At 36.5% G+C, this 19,440-nt stretch overlaps 1 protein-coding gene across 1 annotated transcript; it reads left to right on the plus strand.

Annotated features, from left to right (window-relative positions):
• Positions 1-944: 944 nt before the first annotated feature.
• On the plus strand, positions 945-19,075 carry LOC148774763 (uncharacterized). The gene is made up of 9 exons (XM_088829194.1): positions 945-1,068; positions 2,521-2,574; positions 3,280-3,384; positions 8,489-8,542; positions 9,007-9,111; positions 13,436-13,489; positions 13,653-13,744; positions 17,509-17,613; positions 19,049-19,075. The coding sequence occupies exons 1-7, from the start codon at positions 981-983 to the stop codon at positions 13,700-13,702; spliced, it is 510 nt and encodes a 169-aa protein (XP_088685320.1). The 5' UTR covers positions 945-980; the 3' UTR covers positions 13,703-13,744; positions 17,509-17,613; positions 19,049-19,075.
• Positions 19,076-19,440: the final 365 nt, after the last annotated feature.

Raw genomic sequence — 19,440 nt, forward strand, 5'->3', positions numbered from 1 at the left:
CATCTTAGAGGCCGGAAAAACCATTTTTACTGAGTATGTGACTTGAGGGAAGAAGAACTAGATAAAACCTGGGAGACAAGTTAATCTTAAATACCAAGAATGTGGGCCACTTCAACACTGAAAATTAGGTAAACAGGTCTGATAAACTTATCTCCTTAAGACCCCAGGAGAGAGATATGCACAGCTGTGTGTGTGTGTAAAGAAAATTCCTGTGAGTTAGGTAATTCAGAAATATCATGATTTGAAAATGCTATATAACCCGTTGGCTCTGAATGCTCGGGGTCCTTGTTGAAACCCGCTGCGTCGGGCGGACACTTGGACCCCAGCTAGCTGGAAATAAACCTCGCTGTGTGTCTTGCATTATGGTGAGTGTCCTCTGTTCCTTTGAGGGAAGGGCGACTCCGGATTCTAACAGTATAAAAACAGGTTAACGGATGGAGTGAAAAGGTAAGTGAAAAGACTGCCAAGAAAGAAAAAATAGATCTTCAAGCTTTTGCATTTACTTTTCTACAATCTCTTTTATTTCTCACTGATTGGTTTGCTAATTGTATTAGTCTAGTTTTTTAATGAGCTGATATTCTTAGTTGTACACAATCTAAAGAAATAGGTACATTATTTTGTCAGTGTGGCAAATTTCAAATTTTACTAAATGGTAATAATATGTGCATTGTCTCTGCTATAATGTGTTAGTCTTAATACTCACCTCTTTCTTCTAGGTAAATTCACCTTGTAAATTACTGTACCAGTGTTTCCTGGAACACTGAAAAGAATTTTTCTATTTCTAATTCCTCAACTAATTCTTTTTAATCACTTCGAGTTTTATGGTGTCACTTCTTTTTTTTTTCTGTTTATGTTGATTGATTGATATGACCAGGCATTTTTTTCCCTTTAGCATAATCACAAATTTCTTTAATTCTTATCCCTTTTTTTCATAAGGAGGAAAGGTTAATATCAATAAAATAGATGATGCTCTTAAGAACATGGGATTTCCACTTGATAAGGAAGACATTGAGGAACTATGCAGTCACCTGCCAATTGATGATAAGCACTTCAAGTACCCAGTGCCCTGTAAAAATTTTTTTTATTTCTCTGTAGAAATATCTGAAGTATACTTATTAATTTCTTAGAAAAAGCCAGAAGCCTATAGAGAGCAAATCCTAAAAAACAAAGATATATTGTTTAAAAAAAAAAGTTTATTTATTTGGCTGTGCTGGGTCTTAGTTGTAGCAGGCAGGATCTTTAGTTGTGGCATGCAGGATCTAGTCCTGACCAGGGATGGAACCTTGGACCCCCTGCATTGGGAGCTCAGAGTCTCAGTCACTAGACCACCAGGGAAGTCCCAGCAGTGCTGTTTTTAAAACAAGAGGCTAATCATGTTGTTTCTCCTGCCTAAATTTCTCCAGGAAATGTCTTTGAACTGTAAGAGAAATAAGATCAGCGGATCTAATGTAAAACATGGTAACTGTAGTTGATAACAGAGTGTTGCTTAATTGAAATTTGTTAAGAGAATAGAATTAAAAGTTCTCACCAAAAACATATAGATAGATAGATAGTTAATAGGTGGATAGATTATATAGTGAGAGAGATTAATTAACTAGATGGGGGCAACTTTTCACAATGTATATATATATAAAATAATCACAGTGTACAGTTTTAATATCTTACAATTTGGTCAGCTATAAAGCTGAAACAGAAAACAAGACAAAACTAGGAAAGAATTTTTTTTCTCTCCCAGTCTAATGAGTGAGGAATACAAAAAGTAAAAGGTGAATAAATGGAATAAATGTGTTCATCATACTTAGAGTCTTTTTTTCCCCAAGCTTATGCTTATATAGGGCTTCCCAGGTGGCACTAGTGGTAAAGAACTCGTCTGCCAATGTAGGAGACGTAAGAGACATGGGTTCAGTCCCTGGGTTGGAAAGATCCCCTGGAGGAGGTCATGGCAACTCACTCCGGTATTCTTACTGGGAAAACGCCACAGACAAAGGAGCCTTGCGGGCTACAGTCCATAGGAATGTGAAGAGTCAAATAAAATGTCTAACTAGAAGGAAAAAAAACTCTCGGCAACTGCAAAATTCTTACATTTTACTCCACAGTTTAAGAATTTTATATAATTGGGACCTGTATTAGTCTGCTCAGGCTGCCATAACAAAATACCATAGTCTGTGTGACTTAAGAGAAATTTATTTTCTCTAAGTTCTGGATGCAGGGAAATCCAAGATCACTGCGTTATTTGATTTGGTTTCTGGTGAAGGTTTTCTTCCTAGCTTGCAGACAGCTGCCTTCTCACTGTGTCTTCACACGTCAGGGTGGAGAGAAAAAAAAAATCTTCCTCTTATAAGGCCACAGTCCTGTTGGATTAGGGCTTCACCCTTACAACCTTATTTAACCTTAATTACCTCCTAAAGACTTTATTTCCAAATACAGTCACATTGGGGAATAGGGCTTCAACATATGAAATTAAGGGGACATGATTTAGGTCATAGCAGGATTATATCTAAATTTTGTTTTATTTTATAGTTGAAAGAAAAGTTAAACTGGATAGACTTCTAGATGAAGTACAAGAATTTCTAGGTGAGTAAGAAGAAATAATAAGGAATAATTTTTAAAATCTCAATACTTAACAAAAGAAGTTATTTTTAAAGTATTTTCTGTTAGCCTGTCCATGACATATTAATCCTGCTACTGTGTCTATTTTAATTGGTAATGTGTACATAACTGAAAAGACAGCTTTATAAGCTAAACGTTATTCATTATTATAATTAATTGTTACCTACTTCTTATTTTAAAGGCTACAGTATAATACCTCAGTAATAAACCCTTTATGCTTTGGTATTTCTCAATAATATTATTATTTTCCTGCTGTTCTAAAAGCAAAATGGCAAGGCAAATTGTACATGTAGGCAATATGACCACTGAGAAGAAGCTCATAATTCAGGCAAAAATAAAACAATAGAGCAAATATTACATGCTGGCAAAATTATTTGCACCAGAAAATTTAATGAGCTGTTACATAAATACTGATTTTCTGTGTGCTGTGTTTGTTACTTGTTCCCAACATTGAAGAACTCCATTTTACCATATTTCTGAATCCCCCTTCTAATTCTAAGTAATTAAATAATACTTAATATTTCTATTGCTTTTTATCCTATATTTGTGGATGATGCTACACAGTTGATATTAGTAGTAATAGTGTTAGTAGTATTGGTATTATTTGTATTTTTATTACCATTATTAGTATTTAAAGTTTGACCTTTTATCATTGTTTTATTTTTTAAGGGGAGGTACTTGACCATAACGATATGGGAAATCTTCTGAAAAACATAGGGTTAAGAGACCAACTGAAGGAGAATTCTGTGTTGAGGAAAAGTTTGCCACTCGATGGTGAGCATTTAATTTACCAATGAAGTATTCATCCATTCAGTGAAAGTGAATTGGTTGCCATTAGGTACTAGACATTATAATAGGCTCTGAGTCACAGAGATAAATAAAGCAAAGTCCAGCTCCTAAAAGCACTCAAGGTAGAGACAGCACATACTCCCCCCCTCCAAAAAAAAAGAAAAGAAACAAATAGTATACACAATGGTAAGTGCTCTATCTATGTTCATAAGTATGCTCTATCTATGTTCATAAGTATGTACTGCTGTGGAAGTACAAAGGAAATTTTGAGCAAATTGGAGACTCTTCACAGTGTGTATATCAATTCAAACAGCGCTGAAAGGTTTGACAGTAGAAGGTAACAAAATCTAAAAGTGTTGAAAAGAACAAAGAGGCACAATCAACCATGTAAAATCCCATGTTGATATAGTATAGAAAAAACAGTGTATTCACATTATGTGGAGAAATACTTTGTTAATTTGGCTAACTCAAATCAATAATTCAAATATAATCCATCTGTACAATGATGATGGGAAAGATAAAATGATGGATGTGAAAATATGAAAATGCTTTAAAATATTTAAAATATACAATGAAGATGTTAGTTATTAGATTTTTAATTAATGAGATGCAAATCAAAACTACAGAGAGGTACCACCTGACACGGGTCAGAATGACCATCATTAAAAGTCTACAAATAACAAATGCTGGAGGTGATATAAAGAAAAGGGAACCTTCCTACACTGTTGGTGGGAATGTCAGTTGGTGCAGCTACTGTAGAAAACACTATGGAGGTTCCTTAAAAAACTAAAAATAGAATTTTGCTATATGATCCTGCAATCCTGCTCCTGGGCATATATCCAGAAAAGATGAAGACTTTAATTTGAAAAGATACAGGCACCACAATGTTCATAGCAGCACTATTTATTACAATAGCCAGGACATGGAAGCAGGCTAAATGTCCATTGACAGATGAATGGATAAAGACGATGTAGTGTATATATATATATATATATATATACACACACACACACATATATATATACAATAGAATATTATTCAACCATAAAAAAGAATGAAATAATGCCATTTGCAGCAACGTGAATGGAACTAGAGATTATCATACTGAGTAAAGTAAGTCAGAGGACCAATCATATCACTTATATAGAGAATATTTTAAAATTATGCAAATGAACACATTTACAAAGCAGAAATAGACTCACAGACATAGAGAGCAAACTTGTGGTTACCAAGGGGAAAGGGAGAGGAAAGGATAAATTGGAAATTTTGGATTAAGAGATACACACTACTATATATAAAATATATAAACAGCAAGGACCTACTGTATAGCACAGGGAACTATATTTAATATATTGTAATAACAATGGCAAGCCACTCCAGTACTATTGCCTAGAAAACCCCATGGATGGAGGAGCCTGGTAGGCTGCAGTCCATGGGGTTGCTAAGGGTCAGACACGACTGAGCAACTTCACTTTCAGTTTTCACTTTCACACATTGGAGAAGGAAATGGCAACCCACTCCAGTGTTCTTGCCTGGAGAATCCCAGGGACGGGGGAGCCTGGTGGGCTTCCGTCTATGGGGTCACACAGTCGGACACGACTGAAGTGACTTAGCAGCAGCAGCAGCAATAACCTATAAAGGAAAAAAATCTGGAAAGAATATATAAGTATATATGTATGCAAACTGAATCACTTTGCTGTACACCTGAAACATTATAAAGCAATTATACATAAATTTGAAAAATAATAAAATAAAATATTTTGCTGAAATAAGTATAAAAAAGAGTGAAATTAAGAGAATTTTCAGGAAAATAATAAAGGAAAATCTCAACATAACAGCTGTGGATCGAGACTAGAGAGAGTATAAAATAGATAACTAAAGAGAACCTACAGAATAGTTCAGGGATCTCTACTCAGTGCTTTGTGATGACCTAAATTGGAAGGAGGAAATCCAAAAAAGAGAAGATACATGTATATGTATAGTTGATTCACTTTGCTGCACAATGGAAACTAACACAACATGGTAAAGCAGGTATACTCCAGTAAAAATTAATTTTTAAAAAAGATGAGAGAAATGATGTTTGATTTAGAGCAGAAGAATATTGTCTCCAAAAAAAGTGATAGTCTAGGGACTGGTAGAATATCTAACATTATTTTAACATATTGAGAGGAGAGTTTTCAGTTCTGTTTGAGAGTTAGAATTAATTAACCTCATAGACACATTGGAAACTAAGCAAAATAAGACATTGTTACTAATGAACTTATTTGAAGGGTATATCTCTAATTTTCTTGAAGAGATCTCTAGTCTTTCCCATTCTATTGTTTTCCTCTATTTCTTTGCATTGATCGCTGAGGAAGGCTTTCTTATCTCTCCTTGCTATTCTTTGGAACTCTGCATTCAAATGGATATATCTGTCCTTTTCCCCTTGCTTTTCGCTTCCCTTCTTTTCACAGCTATTTGTAAGCCCTCCTCAGACAGTCATTTTGCTTTTTTGCATTTCTTTTTCTTGGGGATGGTCTTGATTCCTGTCTCCTGTACAATGTCACGAACCTCCATCCATAGTTCATCAGGCACTCTGCCTGTCAGATCTAATCCCTTAAATCTATTTCTCACTTCCACTGTATAGTCATAAGGGATTTGATTTAGGTCATAACTGAATGGTCTAGTGGTTTTCTCCACTTTCTTCAACTTCAGTCTGAATTTGGCAATAAGGAGTTCATGATCTGAGCCACAGTCAGCTCCTGGACCAACCTAGACAGCATATTAAAAAGCAGAGTCATTATTTTGCCAACAAAAGTCTGTCTAGTCAAGGCTATGGTTTTTCCAGTGGTCATGTATGGATGTGAGAGTTGGACTATAAAGAAAGTTGAGTGCCAAAGAATTGATGGTTTTGAACTGTGGTGTTGGAGAAGACTCTTGAGAGTCCCTTGGACTGCAAGGAGATCCAACCAGTCCATCCTAAAGGTGATCAGTCCTGGGTGTTCATTGGAAGAACTGATGTTGAAGCTGAAACCCCAATGCTTTGGCCACCTGATGCGAAGAGCTGACTCACTGGATAAGACCCTGATGCTGGGGAAGATTGAGGGCAGGAGGAAAAGGGGATGACAGAGGGTGAGATGGTTGGATGGCATCCCCGACTCAATGGACATGGGTTTGGGTGAACTCCGGGAGTTGGTGATGGACAGGGAGGTTGGCATGCTGCAGTTCATGTGGTCGCAGAGTCGGACACGAATGAATGACTGAACTGAACTGATTATGTGTTCAGGTTGGGACTTCCTTTATCTCCTCTATTCTAACCTGTATGAGCCCTTCTAATATAAGGTCTTTAATCTCTCTCTGATCCTGGAAATTTTAATTCATTACTTCTTCAAATAATTTCTCTTTGCTATTATTTTCTCTTCTTTCGGAATGCCCATTACCCAAAGATTAGCAATCTTACTTCTATACTCATATCTTGTAACTTTCATTTTCTACCTTTTTATCCTTCCTTCCTACCTTCTGAGGGTTCCTCAATCTGGTTGGTCAGCCCACTAATTAATTTTTCAGCTCTTTTCATTGTACTCTATCTCATCTACTATAGTTCTGTATTTAAATGTTTTATACCTAATCTTTTATAACTAGTATTTCCATTTTTATACTTTCTTATTCTTATTATGTTATCTAATATCTTCTTTCCTTAAGTATATTTGCCACACTTACTTTAAATTCCTGGTCCTTTTATTCCAATAATTCTGATTCAAATGGTATATGTTATCCAATTTGTTTTCTTTTGAAGTAGTTGTACATCTCAGATGGCTACTTACTTTGGTCGCTTAAGTTCTTTCTCTCTTGCAGTGTCATTACGTGTTTGGAAATGCACCTTCAGTAAGGGTCTAAGGTTAGGCTCCAGTCTGTATCAGCCTCTGTTGGTTTTAAAGAGAAGGGAATGGATGAACCCCAGGGCAGAGAGACCCAGACATTGTTGATCATATTCCCAAGTTGACACTTTCAAGCAGCACCTCTGGTCAGAGTTGCACCTTTAAACTCAGAAAGAAACAAAATTAAAGGAAAGTCTATCTAGATTGCAATCCATCAGCCCTCAGGGTTGAGAAGAGGTTGATTAAATATCTGAAGGCAGATTGTCCATCTTCACCTGTTTACATTAGATCCTCTCTCCTCAAATCTATAAGTCTATGTACTGCCCTAATAGTACCGTCTAGATCCCTCACCTGCAGTCAAGGCTTTTCCTGCTGCTTTCTGTGGTGAAAGGGATAGACAGTGATAACTTAAGAATCATAATAAAGGCAAGGACAGACATTTTTAATGTTTCACCCATTGATCTTTTAACTGTCACCTCTAGTAGGCCTTCCAATGTAGGTTGTAAAACCACACACACATACCAGTACAGTTTTCCATTTTCCAAGAGATTTTGCTGTGACTTTTCATTTAGTTCCTAAAATCCAGTTTTCACTCTTATTTCAGTTTTTTCCAGAGCTGGTTTCTAGAGAGGGAGTCAAATAAATATCCATGCTAGTTTCCCATCTAAAACAGAAATCAATCTTTGAATTTCTGTAAAATATGAAGCCTGTGATGATAACAGATGACATTTCACTAAGGGATTTCTTTGCAGAAGAGTTTATTCTCATTGGCTTGTCATTGAAAATATCTAAAACAATATCCATTTGATGTCACATGAAAATATGGAGAAATGTTCAATACTACCATTCAAAGACAACCTGTCATCATCAGTTGTTTTAGCTCAGGAATCAGCTACTATTCATTCATTCATGAGTCTCACAATATCTGATGCTATCCTTGGGAACATTAATATGCTTGAGCTTAAGCAGAGGAGTAGAAAAGGAAAAATTAGATGAAAAAAGAAAGCAAGATATGAGAAAGTTGTGGCAAGGTACCACTAATAATTGTTTCATTTGTCAAAAAAAAAGTGAGTCTATTTACTGTCTTAAGAGTTTTCCCCCATTTGTTTCTTTGTTGGCACATAAATAGAAAAAAATGAGTAAAATTATAAGAATGTTCTTTTTTAAATTGCTGGGATTTTGAATTATTTCACCTGATTTCATCAATTACTGTATTGTTCCTTACGTTCCAGCTGCTGGAAAGCTGTACAAACATAAGCTGCTAGATGGCATAAAGTCTATCAAAGGTGAGCGAAAACGCAGATAAAATTGAGACTCCTCACATTTTGCACTTGCTTTTTAAAAAAATCACATTTATTTTTTGGTGGCGACAAATTTGTCAGTCTAACATGTTCATTTATTAAGTGTTTTTGTCTCATTGTTTACTGCTTTGAACATAACTAGCTTTGAAGAAATTATTTTTGTTTCTATCATTGCATTTCAAGTTCTATTTTCTGAATATAACTATAAAGGGTGTTTCTTACCAGAATTCACCAGCCTTGCCTAATTTTTTAGTTTCTTCCTTATAAATGTTGCATAAGAACTATAATCAAATCCTCTGGACAAAAATAAGGAATAAGTTCTGTTCTTGATTCTTAATTAACTTTATTGTTTCTTTGATTTTTCAATCTCTAATGCATGGATATGTCAAGCACTTTTCACTTTGTCATTATTGTTTGTTTTTCTCATTCCCATTTTGTTTTTACCTAAGGAGTGGATCTTAATGTTAATAAGCTGGACTCCTTCATGGAAAATATGGGCTTTAAGATTGAAGAAGAAGAACATAAAGACCTGCTAAACAACTTGCCTGTGGATGGTGAGCTGCTTCTGGTGAAATTTTTGATTCATATGTGAGAATTGCTGAGAGTATATTTAAAGTTGTGCAGATATACTAAAAAACATGAAATAAGGGCCAAGTCCTCAAGAATGCATTGATTTGTGCAGTGGACCTTATTGAGTACCTAATATACATAAGTTATTCAGTTCAGTTCAGTTCAGTCGCTCAGTCGTGTCCAACTCTTTGCGACCCCATGAATCACAGCACGCCAGGCCTCCCTGTCCATCACCAACCCCCGGAGTTCACTCAAACTCATGTCCATCGAGTCGGTGATGCCATCCAGCCATCTCATTCTCTGTCGTCCCCGTCTCCTCCCACCCTCAATCCCTCCCAGCATCAGACTCTTTTCCAGTGAGTCAACTTGTCGCATGAGGTGGCCAAAAATACAAAAATGAAGGATGATATACATAAGCTATTAGAAACATAAAAGTGACAGTGTCCTCTAAAAGTTCACAGTCCAGTAAAAAGGCTTGCATGTTAACAAGTCCTCATAATGGCTATGTGGTTGTGTTATAATCATAAAAGTGTTTTCATTAAGATTCTAAAGGAGGGAAAAGCTAAGTTTGCCAAGAAAAGGATCAAAGAAAACTTTATCAGGTGTGTAGGAATTCTTCATTTAAAAAAATCCTGGATGAGGAAAGCAGTGCATGAAAAAGCATAAAATCATGCAAAATCACATGGTTAGGGAACTAGCAAGAATTTCTCTATGGCTAGGATATGGGGTCGCACAGAGTCGGACACGACTGAAGCGATTTAGCAGCAGCAGCAGCAGCAGCAGGATATACACTTCATGTCATAAAGTTGGAGAAAACAAGCTGAAAAAGAAGGCTGCCAAGACTAGAACTTTAAACCAGGCATTAGAGTTTTAGCCTTCTTTCTGTTGTTATTTTGTAGTTTGTGCCTTTTCTAGGCATTTGCCCATTTCATCTAAATTGTCTAATTTGTTGACAGGAAGTTATTCATAGTATTGCTTTATAATCCTGTTAGTTTCTGTAAAGTTAGTGTTGGTCTCCTGATTTTGATCTGTCTTATCTCTTTTTATTTGGTTAGTCTAGCTAAGAGTTTGACAATTTTATTGATCTTTCCAAAGAGCCAACATCAATTTTCCCTACTGATTTTCTGCTTTCCATGTTATTGATTTCACTTCTAATCTCTATTATTTCCTTCTTTCAGTTTATATTGGATTTAGTTTGCTCTTTGTTTTCTAGATTCTTAAAATGAAAATTTAGGTTATTGATTTCAGATTTTTCTTTTTTTCTAACATAATTGTTTTCAACTGTAATCCAAAAATTTTGATACAGTTTCATTTTCATTCAACTAGAAATACTTTCTAATTTCCTATTGTGATTTCTTTTCTGATCCATGGGTTATCTTAAAATGTGTTTTTAATTTCCAAATATTTGTGTATTTCTTAAATTTCCTTCTCCTATTGATTTTGAATTAATTCCACTGTAGTCAGAGAACATACTTCCTGTGATCTCAGAACTTAATGAGATTTTTTTTATGACCTAGCATAATGGTGTATCCTGGAGGATGTTTTATGGTTGATAATATTGTTTGTCTTCTTTATACTACTGTTTTTCTATTTAGCCATTTCTGTTCTAGCCATTATCAAAAATTTGGGTTTTTTTTTTAACTTTATTTTTATTTATTTATTTTTTTAATTTATTTTATTGGAGGCAAATTACCTTACATTAATATATTGGTTGGTTTTGCCATACATTGACATGAATCTGCCCCGGGTGTACATGTGTTCCCTTTCTTGAACCCCCCTCCCACATCCCTCTTCCCCATATCCTCCCTCCAGGTCATCCCCATGCACCAGCCCCAAGCATCCTGTATCATGCGTTGAACCTGGACTGGTCACTTATGATAATATACATGCTACAATACCGTTCTCCCCAATCATCCCACCTTCACCCAAAAATTTGATATTGAACTCTCGAAGTATTATACTTTACTTATCTGTTTCTCCCTTCAATTTTAGCCTTCATCCTATAGGCAGTAGTGTATCTAGAATATTTCACTTTGGGAAATTGGTGATGATGGCAACATAAAGGGCACTATTGGAAAGAAAGACTCAAATTTAAAACATATTGCTTTGTTCCAACAAGAGATGATAAGGGCCTGGGCGAGTGAAGTGAACTTAGTGATAGATTAGTCATCAAGGACTGATTTGGGAAACATTTTAGAATTAAAATGAATAGGGCTTAAGTGACTGATTACATGTGAGTTATGAAAAAGAAGAAAAATTTTAGAGTCTTCCCTGGAGGTCCAGTGGTCAAGACTCTACACTTCTAATGCAAGGGCCATGGGTTCTATCCCTGGGCAGGAACAAAGATCCCACATACCATGTGGCCAAAACTAATAATAAAGTTTAGCTTTAAAACATTTTTTTAGGAAGCAGACATCTCCTTGTGACTAAATCATAAGTTGTATCATAGCCAATTTGAGAATTCAGGAAAGATTCAGGTTATAATATCAAAAGAATAGTTTCAGTTTTACACATTTTGAATTTGAGATATCTATAGGACTTTGAACTAGAAATATGTATAAAGATGTTTGGAAATGAATACTCTAATAATTTATCTTACTTGACTTTCCCTAGGAAGTTAGCTGTCCACAGATTTAGCAAAGTTTAGCATTGTGCCATAGCACTGTAAAGATTATTAGCAGACCAAAAGGAGAAGCAAAATAAATAAATAAATGGAGGGAATATTTGATAAGGAAAGTTTGAAAGTAAGCAAATAGACTAAGGAGGAAAGTAGTCTTAAGAAAAAGACAGGGGGAAATTTAGCTAGGATGAATTCTGAACTACCAGAAACAAGTTCAAAATGAAGAAATAATTCCAAAATAATTTTCCTTTATAACTGTCACACCTAGCATATGTTAGACATTTAAACTATAACCCCTAATAGTGAGGCCCACAAGTATCCACTAGGAAAAGTTTGCAAGATAACAAACCCCTTCAAGAAAAACAGTAAAAACCTGGGCTTTATCCCACTGGCCCTACTGATTATATGGCATTATGGAAAGAATTTTAAATTTGGAATAAGACACAGACTTAAATCTCAGCTCTGTCTGTGCAAGATTGTTCAAATTAATCCCTCTGAGTCTTAGTTTCTTAAAAAAAGAAGAATGTAATAGTTACCTTTCCTAAATGTTGTAAGTTTCTAAGATAGGGCCTAACACATAGTAAGCATTTAATAGTAGAGTTTGTTACTAGTAATTTTAGTGACCCATATATATTCATGTCGACACAATGCCACTTAACTATGCCTTTGCTCTGGCCAGAGAAATGTAAATTTTCCACAGGATAATTTTTTCTCTATTACTGGAAATATATAGTTTCCCAGTATTTTTGACCTGCCTATAAAAGGATGTAGATATATTTTATTATCATATTTTCCAGGTATTTTAAACGTTACTAGAATGCCACAACAGTGATTTTGGTCATGGACGTATCAGCCAACTCCTGGAGTACCAATTCTGAGGTCAATGAGCCCATGGGAAATAACATTAGAGACCTGTTTCAAGCTATTCATGAGTCTTCTGTAGGAGTAATTGAAATACATGAGAACAGACAGATTCCTGTGAGATACTGATCATCCATCAGGCTGTTCCTTCTAAATACCCCATTTAAAAGGAAAATGCAAATAAAGATTTTTAAACTGCTTATTAAAGTTTAGTCAGGTTGATCAAAGCTCTTTTTTTAAAAAAATACTGAGTATGGATAGTGCCTGAATACAGCTAAGTGTTACCTGTGGATTGATCAAAAAAATAAGTTGTTTCGGTTTGTTTTATTTTGGCCATGTTGCATCACATGCAGGATCTTAGTTCCCCAACCAGGTATCAAACCCATGCAGTGGAAGCGTGGAGTCTTAACCACTGGGCTGCCAGGGAAGTCCCCAAAAATAGATATTTTCAATGCTCGAAGTCAGATCTTTCCTACTTGAGCATTTGCCCCTTTTAAGATGCTTATCAACCATATCATCAATTAAAAAGAATTTTTCCAGATCTGAAAGTAGAGAGGGTTTCTTTTTAAATGTCAGTCCACCATTCTACCATGTAGAGTTTGTCTTAATAGAATAAAAGAGAAGTTGGAAGTGTGAGTTAAGTATCCTCTTTATAATTAAGAGGTTTGTCTTTCCACACTTTCCATTTGGAATGAAAATAGGATAAAACTCTAAAGTAAACTATAACATTTGCTGAATTTCATGTTTTTCTTCAGCATATAACTTATATCTGTCTTCCATTTCGCTCTTTTATTCTCTTTATGCAAAAATTCTGTCTTCTCTTACAGATGAGGGGAAAGTAGATGTGAGTGTGGTAATGGATGAAGGAAACTTTTTTACAGGTAGGTTAGATTTTTATTAACTCATTGTTAAGCATCTACTATATTCCAAGTATGGATACATAAAAACCAACCTTCCAGGAGCTTATGTAGTTGGGGCAAGGAAAAAACTATAAATCAATGCAATAAAATGTTATAGGTGATTTTTTTTTTAATCTGTACAAAGCAAAGGAAGAGCAGAATGGTCACTTGAACCTGAGGAGGAGAAACTGGTGAATGCTTTAATAGTATGGGCAATAGTCAGCTGATCCTTGAAAGGTGAGTCAGTTTTGCCAGACAGAGTGGGATGGGCAAAACTTGTGGCTGTTACCTTATGTGGCAAAACACCATATATGTGGAAATGTGATTAAGGATGATCTGGAGATGGAGAAAATATCCTTGATTATCCAGCTTACCCTAAATGTAATCATAAATACCCTTAGAAGAAGGAAGCAAAGTGAAATTTGATGAAGGCAAAAAAGTAGAAAGCAATGCAGCAATGGAAGCCAGATGCGATACTGCTGACTTTAAAGATGGAAGAGGGGTCATGAACCAAGGAAAGTAAGTGGCCTCTAGACATGGAAAATGCAAGGGAATGGATTCTCTCTGTAGGGCCTCCTGAAGGAGCCAGCCTTGCTGATACCTTGATGTTACCCCAGTGGGACTGACTCAGACCTCTGACCCCCAGAACTGCACAAGAAACAAATCCATGTTGTTTTAGATCACCAAGATTTTGATAATTTGTAACAAATAGCAACATCGGGAAACTAATATAGGAGACAAATTATGGAGGACCTTGGATACCAAATAAAGGAGTGTGAATTTCATTCTGTGCTGAGTGGGAAGTCATTCTAGGGTTTTAAACAGGGGACTATGTGATTAGGTTTGCAAATTAGAAAGATTACTCAAGCTGCAGTATAAATGATGGATGGAGAGTTGTGTGCTTGAATAGAGTCAGGGAGACTAGTTATGAAGCAGGTTGTAACTGTTCAGGCAAAAGACAATAAAGGGCAGAACTAAACCATTATTTATGAGCTTTGAAAGAAAGGGCATATGTAAGAGATGTTACAGATGTAGAATCTATAGGATTTGGCTATTCATGAGCTATGGAAATAGAGCAGAAGGATGGAGTGAATGATGACTCCTTAGTTTCTGAGTTGGGTAGTTGGATAGGTGATAACGACATTTACCAAAATAAAGACTTCAGCAAAACAGACTTAGGAACAAAGATATAGTCTTCATTTTGTTCATATTGAATTTGGGGTTCCTGTGAGACATCTATGGGAAATTGAATGCTAAGCGGTTGAATATGTGGGTAAGAATCTGAAACCACCTCTTTTCTCTGAGTCAGTCAGACCTCAAGTCAGGAAGAGAATCTGTGTAAATGTGCAGTTAAATTCAGAGGAATTTACCTCAAAGCTTCAGTTTTCTCCATAAAGTGGAAAACGAAATCATCTACTGAAAAAAAAAAGGCACAGTAATGGGGTAGGGAACTTCAAAAAAAGTATTGCTGATTTTGGGCTTTCCAGGTGGCACTAGAACCCACCTGCCAGTGAAGGAGACATAAGAAATGCGGGTTTGATCCCTGGGTTGGGAAGATCCCCTGGAGAAGGAAATGGCAACCCACTCCAGTATTCTTGCCTGGAGAATCCCATGGACAGAGGAACCTGGCAGGCTACATTCCATAGAGTTGCAGAGTCAGACTCAACTGAAATGACTTAGCATGCATGGACGTTGCTGGTTTCAGATTACTTTGGTAGAAAATAGGAACTAGAGAAATATATGAAAGCACTGCAGAGAAGTGCCAAGAGTCAAACAAGGTCAGTTATCATAAATAAGTAACTTTTCCCATGATTATGGTATTCTTCAGGTATACCAAGTTAGGAGTTTCTCAAGGCTGATGTGCCAAAAGAATGAAAGCATAAGATGTGAAAGGCGTAGTCAAGAGAGTGGTTAAGTGGTCGAGTATGGGCAGATAGGAAGGAAGTGAAAATGGAAATTATGAACTTAGAGAAAAGTGATTATAACGTGTGGTAGGAGTAAGGAAGCAAATGAAGTGGGCAAATATGAAGTTCTGAATTTAAGATTTTAAAAAGCACTTCCAGGTGATAACAAAGTCAAGGGTATGTCCATGTCAGTTAACTGGTATAGAATTTATGAGATAAGTTTGAGGATAAGGAGGTCAGAGATCTGGAGAATAAGTTGTTGAATGAGCCCTCCAAATAAAGACTGGAATTCACTGTAATGATACCAGGAGTTTGAGTGCAGAGAAAGACCATGAGTAATAGGTTATAAGCTCCTGACATGACCAAGAAATCAATTAAGTGACAATAAAAAAAAGTGTTTCATAAATCTCAAAAGAGGAAAGGTTTGAGCATAGTTGGAAAGCAGCAACTGGAATCCAGGAGAATGCCAAGCCCTAAGGCAATGGGATATAGAATAATGAGCAGTTTTCTCTAAATAAAAAATTAAATAATAATAATAATATAAAAGTCTATTAGGAAAAGGTGAAATTAACTTAAGAAAGAAGGTAAGAGTCTGCAAAGAGTTTGATGATATAGAGAAATTGAAATTTAATGACATATGAGTCCAAAAGGGCACTATAGGAAGGATTGAAAAGAAAACTAGCAATGGGAAGAAAAATTAGAATGGTAAAACAGAATATAGAGAGGGTAGCCACTCCATCTTGCCTGGAAAATCCCATGGATGGAGGAGCCTGGTAGGCTGCAGTCCATGGGGTCGCTACGAGTCGGACATGACTGGGCGACTTCACTTTCCCTTTTCACTTTCACACATTGGAGAAGGAAATGGCAACCCACTCCAGTGTTCTTGCCTGGAGAATCCCAGGGACGGGGGAGCCTGATGGGCTGTGGTCTATGGGGTCACACAGAGTCGGACACGACTGAAGTGACTTAGCAGCAGCAGCAGCAGACATTTTTGAGATACTTACCTTTTGAGAAAGGAAATGATACAAATAAAAGATATGGTTAGAATAATAACCTTGAGGGAGAAGGTGGTTCATATCTATCAAAAGCTTGATGAAGTTAGCAGACTGAGGAAACCAAAATTGAAAAAGACACATGTATCCCATTGTTCATTGCACTACTTACAATAGCTAGAACATGAAAGCAACCTAAATGTCCATCAACAGATGAATGGATAAAGAAGTTGTGGTACATATACACAATGCAATATTACTCAGCCATAAAAAAGGAATACATTTGAGTCAGTTCTAATGAGGTGGATGAACCTAGAGCTTATTATACAGAGTGAAGTAAATCAGAAAGAGAAAGATAAGTATCATATACTAACGCATATATATGGAATCTAGAAAGATGATACTGAAGAATTTATTTGCAGGGCAGCAATGGAGAAACAGACATAGAGAACAGACTTATGGACCTGGGAGAAGGGAGAAGACGGTGAGATGTATGGAGAGAGTAAACTTTTATTACCATATGTAAAATAGATAGCCATCAGGAATTTTCTGTATATCTCAGGAAACTCAAACAGGGGCTCTGTATCAACCTAGAGGGGTGGTATGGAGAGGGAGAAGGGAGGGAGGTTTAGGAGGGAGGGGATATGTATACACCTACGACTGATTCATGTTCAGGTTTGACAGAAAACAACAAAATTCTGTAAAGCAATTATCCTTCAATTAAAAAATAAATAATTTTTTTAAAAATGAAAGAAGGCCCTGGAGAAAAGCCCAGTATAGTTCCATGACACATGATCAAAAAGATTGCAAAACCATGATTTTAATGCATGCACAAAATTTTATTTTAATAGCAGTTATTTCCTTATTGATATATTCTCTCACTCTACCTATTTACTAATGAATGTTTCCATCTACTGACTCACAGCCTAACTTTGATCACCTTTGTTTAGCCAAAACGCTCTAAGATCATGTCTTAGCAGTAGTTTGCATTCTTGCCAGGTTTGCGTCATTGCTAAATTGACAAAGACAATATAGGGATTTTTTTTTAAATAAAGAATCATCATTCTTCAAATTGTCAATCATTACCATGTTTTACTTTTTAAAGGTGAGAAAGTTGATCCTAGTAACCTGGAAAATTTTCTGGAAAATATGGGGATAGAGCTCACAGAAGATAAAGGCATGGAACTACTGAACAATCTTCCAGTTGATGGTGAGCATTAAAAATATCACAGTGGGGAAAAAAAACACAGTGACCTTCAAGGAAACTTGAGACTATGGACTTACATGATTCAGTTCAGTTCAGTTCAGTCGCTCAGTCGTGTCCGACTCTCCGCGACCCCATGAATCACAGCACGCCAGGCCTCCCTGTCCATCACCAACTCCCGGAGTTCACTCAAACTCATGTCCAAAGAGTCGGTGATGCCATCCAGCCATCTCATTCTCCGTCGTCCCCTTCTCCTCCCGCCCCCAACCTTTCCCAGCATCAGAGTCTTTTCCAGTGAGTCAACTCGTCGCATGAGGTGGCCAAAGTATTGCAGTTTCAGCTTTAGCATCAGTCCCTCCAATGAACATCCAGGATTGATCTCCTCTAGAATGGACTGGTTGGATCTCCTTGCAGTATAAGGGACTCTCAAGAGTCTTCTCCAACACCACAGTTCAAAAGCATCGATTCTTCGGCGGTCAGCCTTCTTCACAGTCCAACTCTCACATCCATACATGACCACGGGAAAAACCATTGCCTTGACTAGACGGACCTTGGTTGGCAAAGTAATGTCTCTGCTTTTTAATATACTATCAAGGTTGGTCATAACTTTCCTTCCAAGGAGCAAGCGTCTTTTAATTTCATGGCTGCAGTCAGCATCTGCAGTGATTTTGGAGCCCAAAAAAACAAAGTCTGACACTGTTTCCACTGTTTTTCCATCTATTTCCCATGAAGTGATGGGACCAGATGCCATGATCTTTGTTTTCTGAATGTTGAGCTTCAAGCCAACCTTTTCACTCTCCTCTTTCACTTTCATCAAGAGGCTTTTGAGTTCCTCTTCACTTTCTGCCATAAGAGTAGTGTCATCTGCATATCTGAGGTTATTGATATTTCTCCCAGCAATCTTGATTCCAGCTTGTGCTTCTTCCAGCCCAGCGTTCCTCATGATGTACTCTGCATATAAGTTAAATAAGCAAGGTGACAATATACAACCTTGACGTACACCTTTTCCTATTTGGAACCAGTCTGTTGTTCCATGTCCAGTTCTAACTGTTGCTTCCTGACCTGCATACAGGTTTCTCAAGAGGCAGGTCAGGTGGTCTGGGATTCCCATCTCTTTCAGAATGTTCCACAGTTTATTGTGATCGACACAGTCAAAGGCTTTGGCATAGTCAATAAAGCAGAAATAGATGTTTTTCTGAAACTCTCTTGCTTACATGATTAATACGTGCTATTTACAGAATGTCTCATGCCCTCCCCACCAAAATGATTTTACCAAATTGAGAGCTGTTTCCATTCCTGAGTTTTATTCTCTTAAGTGAAATAATAAAAATGTCTAGAATAAAACATGCAAGTCTTTGTATTCCTAAAATTATGCATGTTTTATTCTATTTTAAAATATCTACACTGCTATCTGAGCCTTGGATTTTTCCCTTTCTTGCAGCCAAAAGAAGGGTGTGTATGAACAGGTTGATGAAAGAATTGCTGTTTATTGAAGGTGAGTGAGAAGTATGATGAAAAGGCAATTAAAACTGAGGATGTTGAGCTTTGTTCTTATTTTCAAAAACTCTATTTTACATATTTCAGATTATTAATCCTGCTGTCCCAGTTATTAATTCAGTATTTATTCTTTATATGTCTTAGGTACTGTACATTCACCAAAATTGTTTACCTACAGTAAACCCAAAAGCTTTGGTTCCCAAATAAAATTGTATATCAGAGTAATTGGGGAAGAGGGAAGGATTTAGCATTCAGATTACTGGGCCTCTTTCAGTCATATTGATATTGCCTTTCCAGAGATAGTACCTAGAAATGTGTGTTATTAAATGTATAGGA

Source organism: Moschus berezovskii, chromosome 20 (assembly GCF_049115385.1).
Source record: "Moschus berezovskii isolate FMDL1 chromosome 20, NW_MosBer_1.0, whole genome shotgun sequence".
Taxonomy (NCBI): domain Eukaryota; kingdom Metazoa; phylum Chordata; class Mammalia; order Artiodactyla; family Moschidae; genus Moschus; species Moschus berezovskii.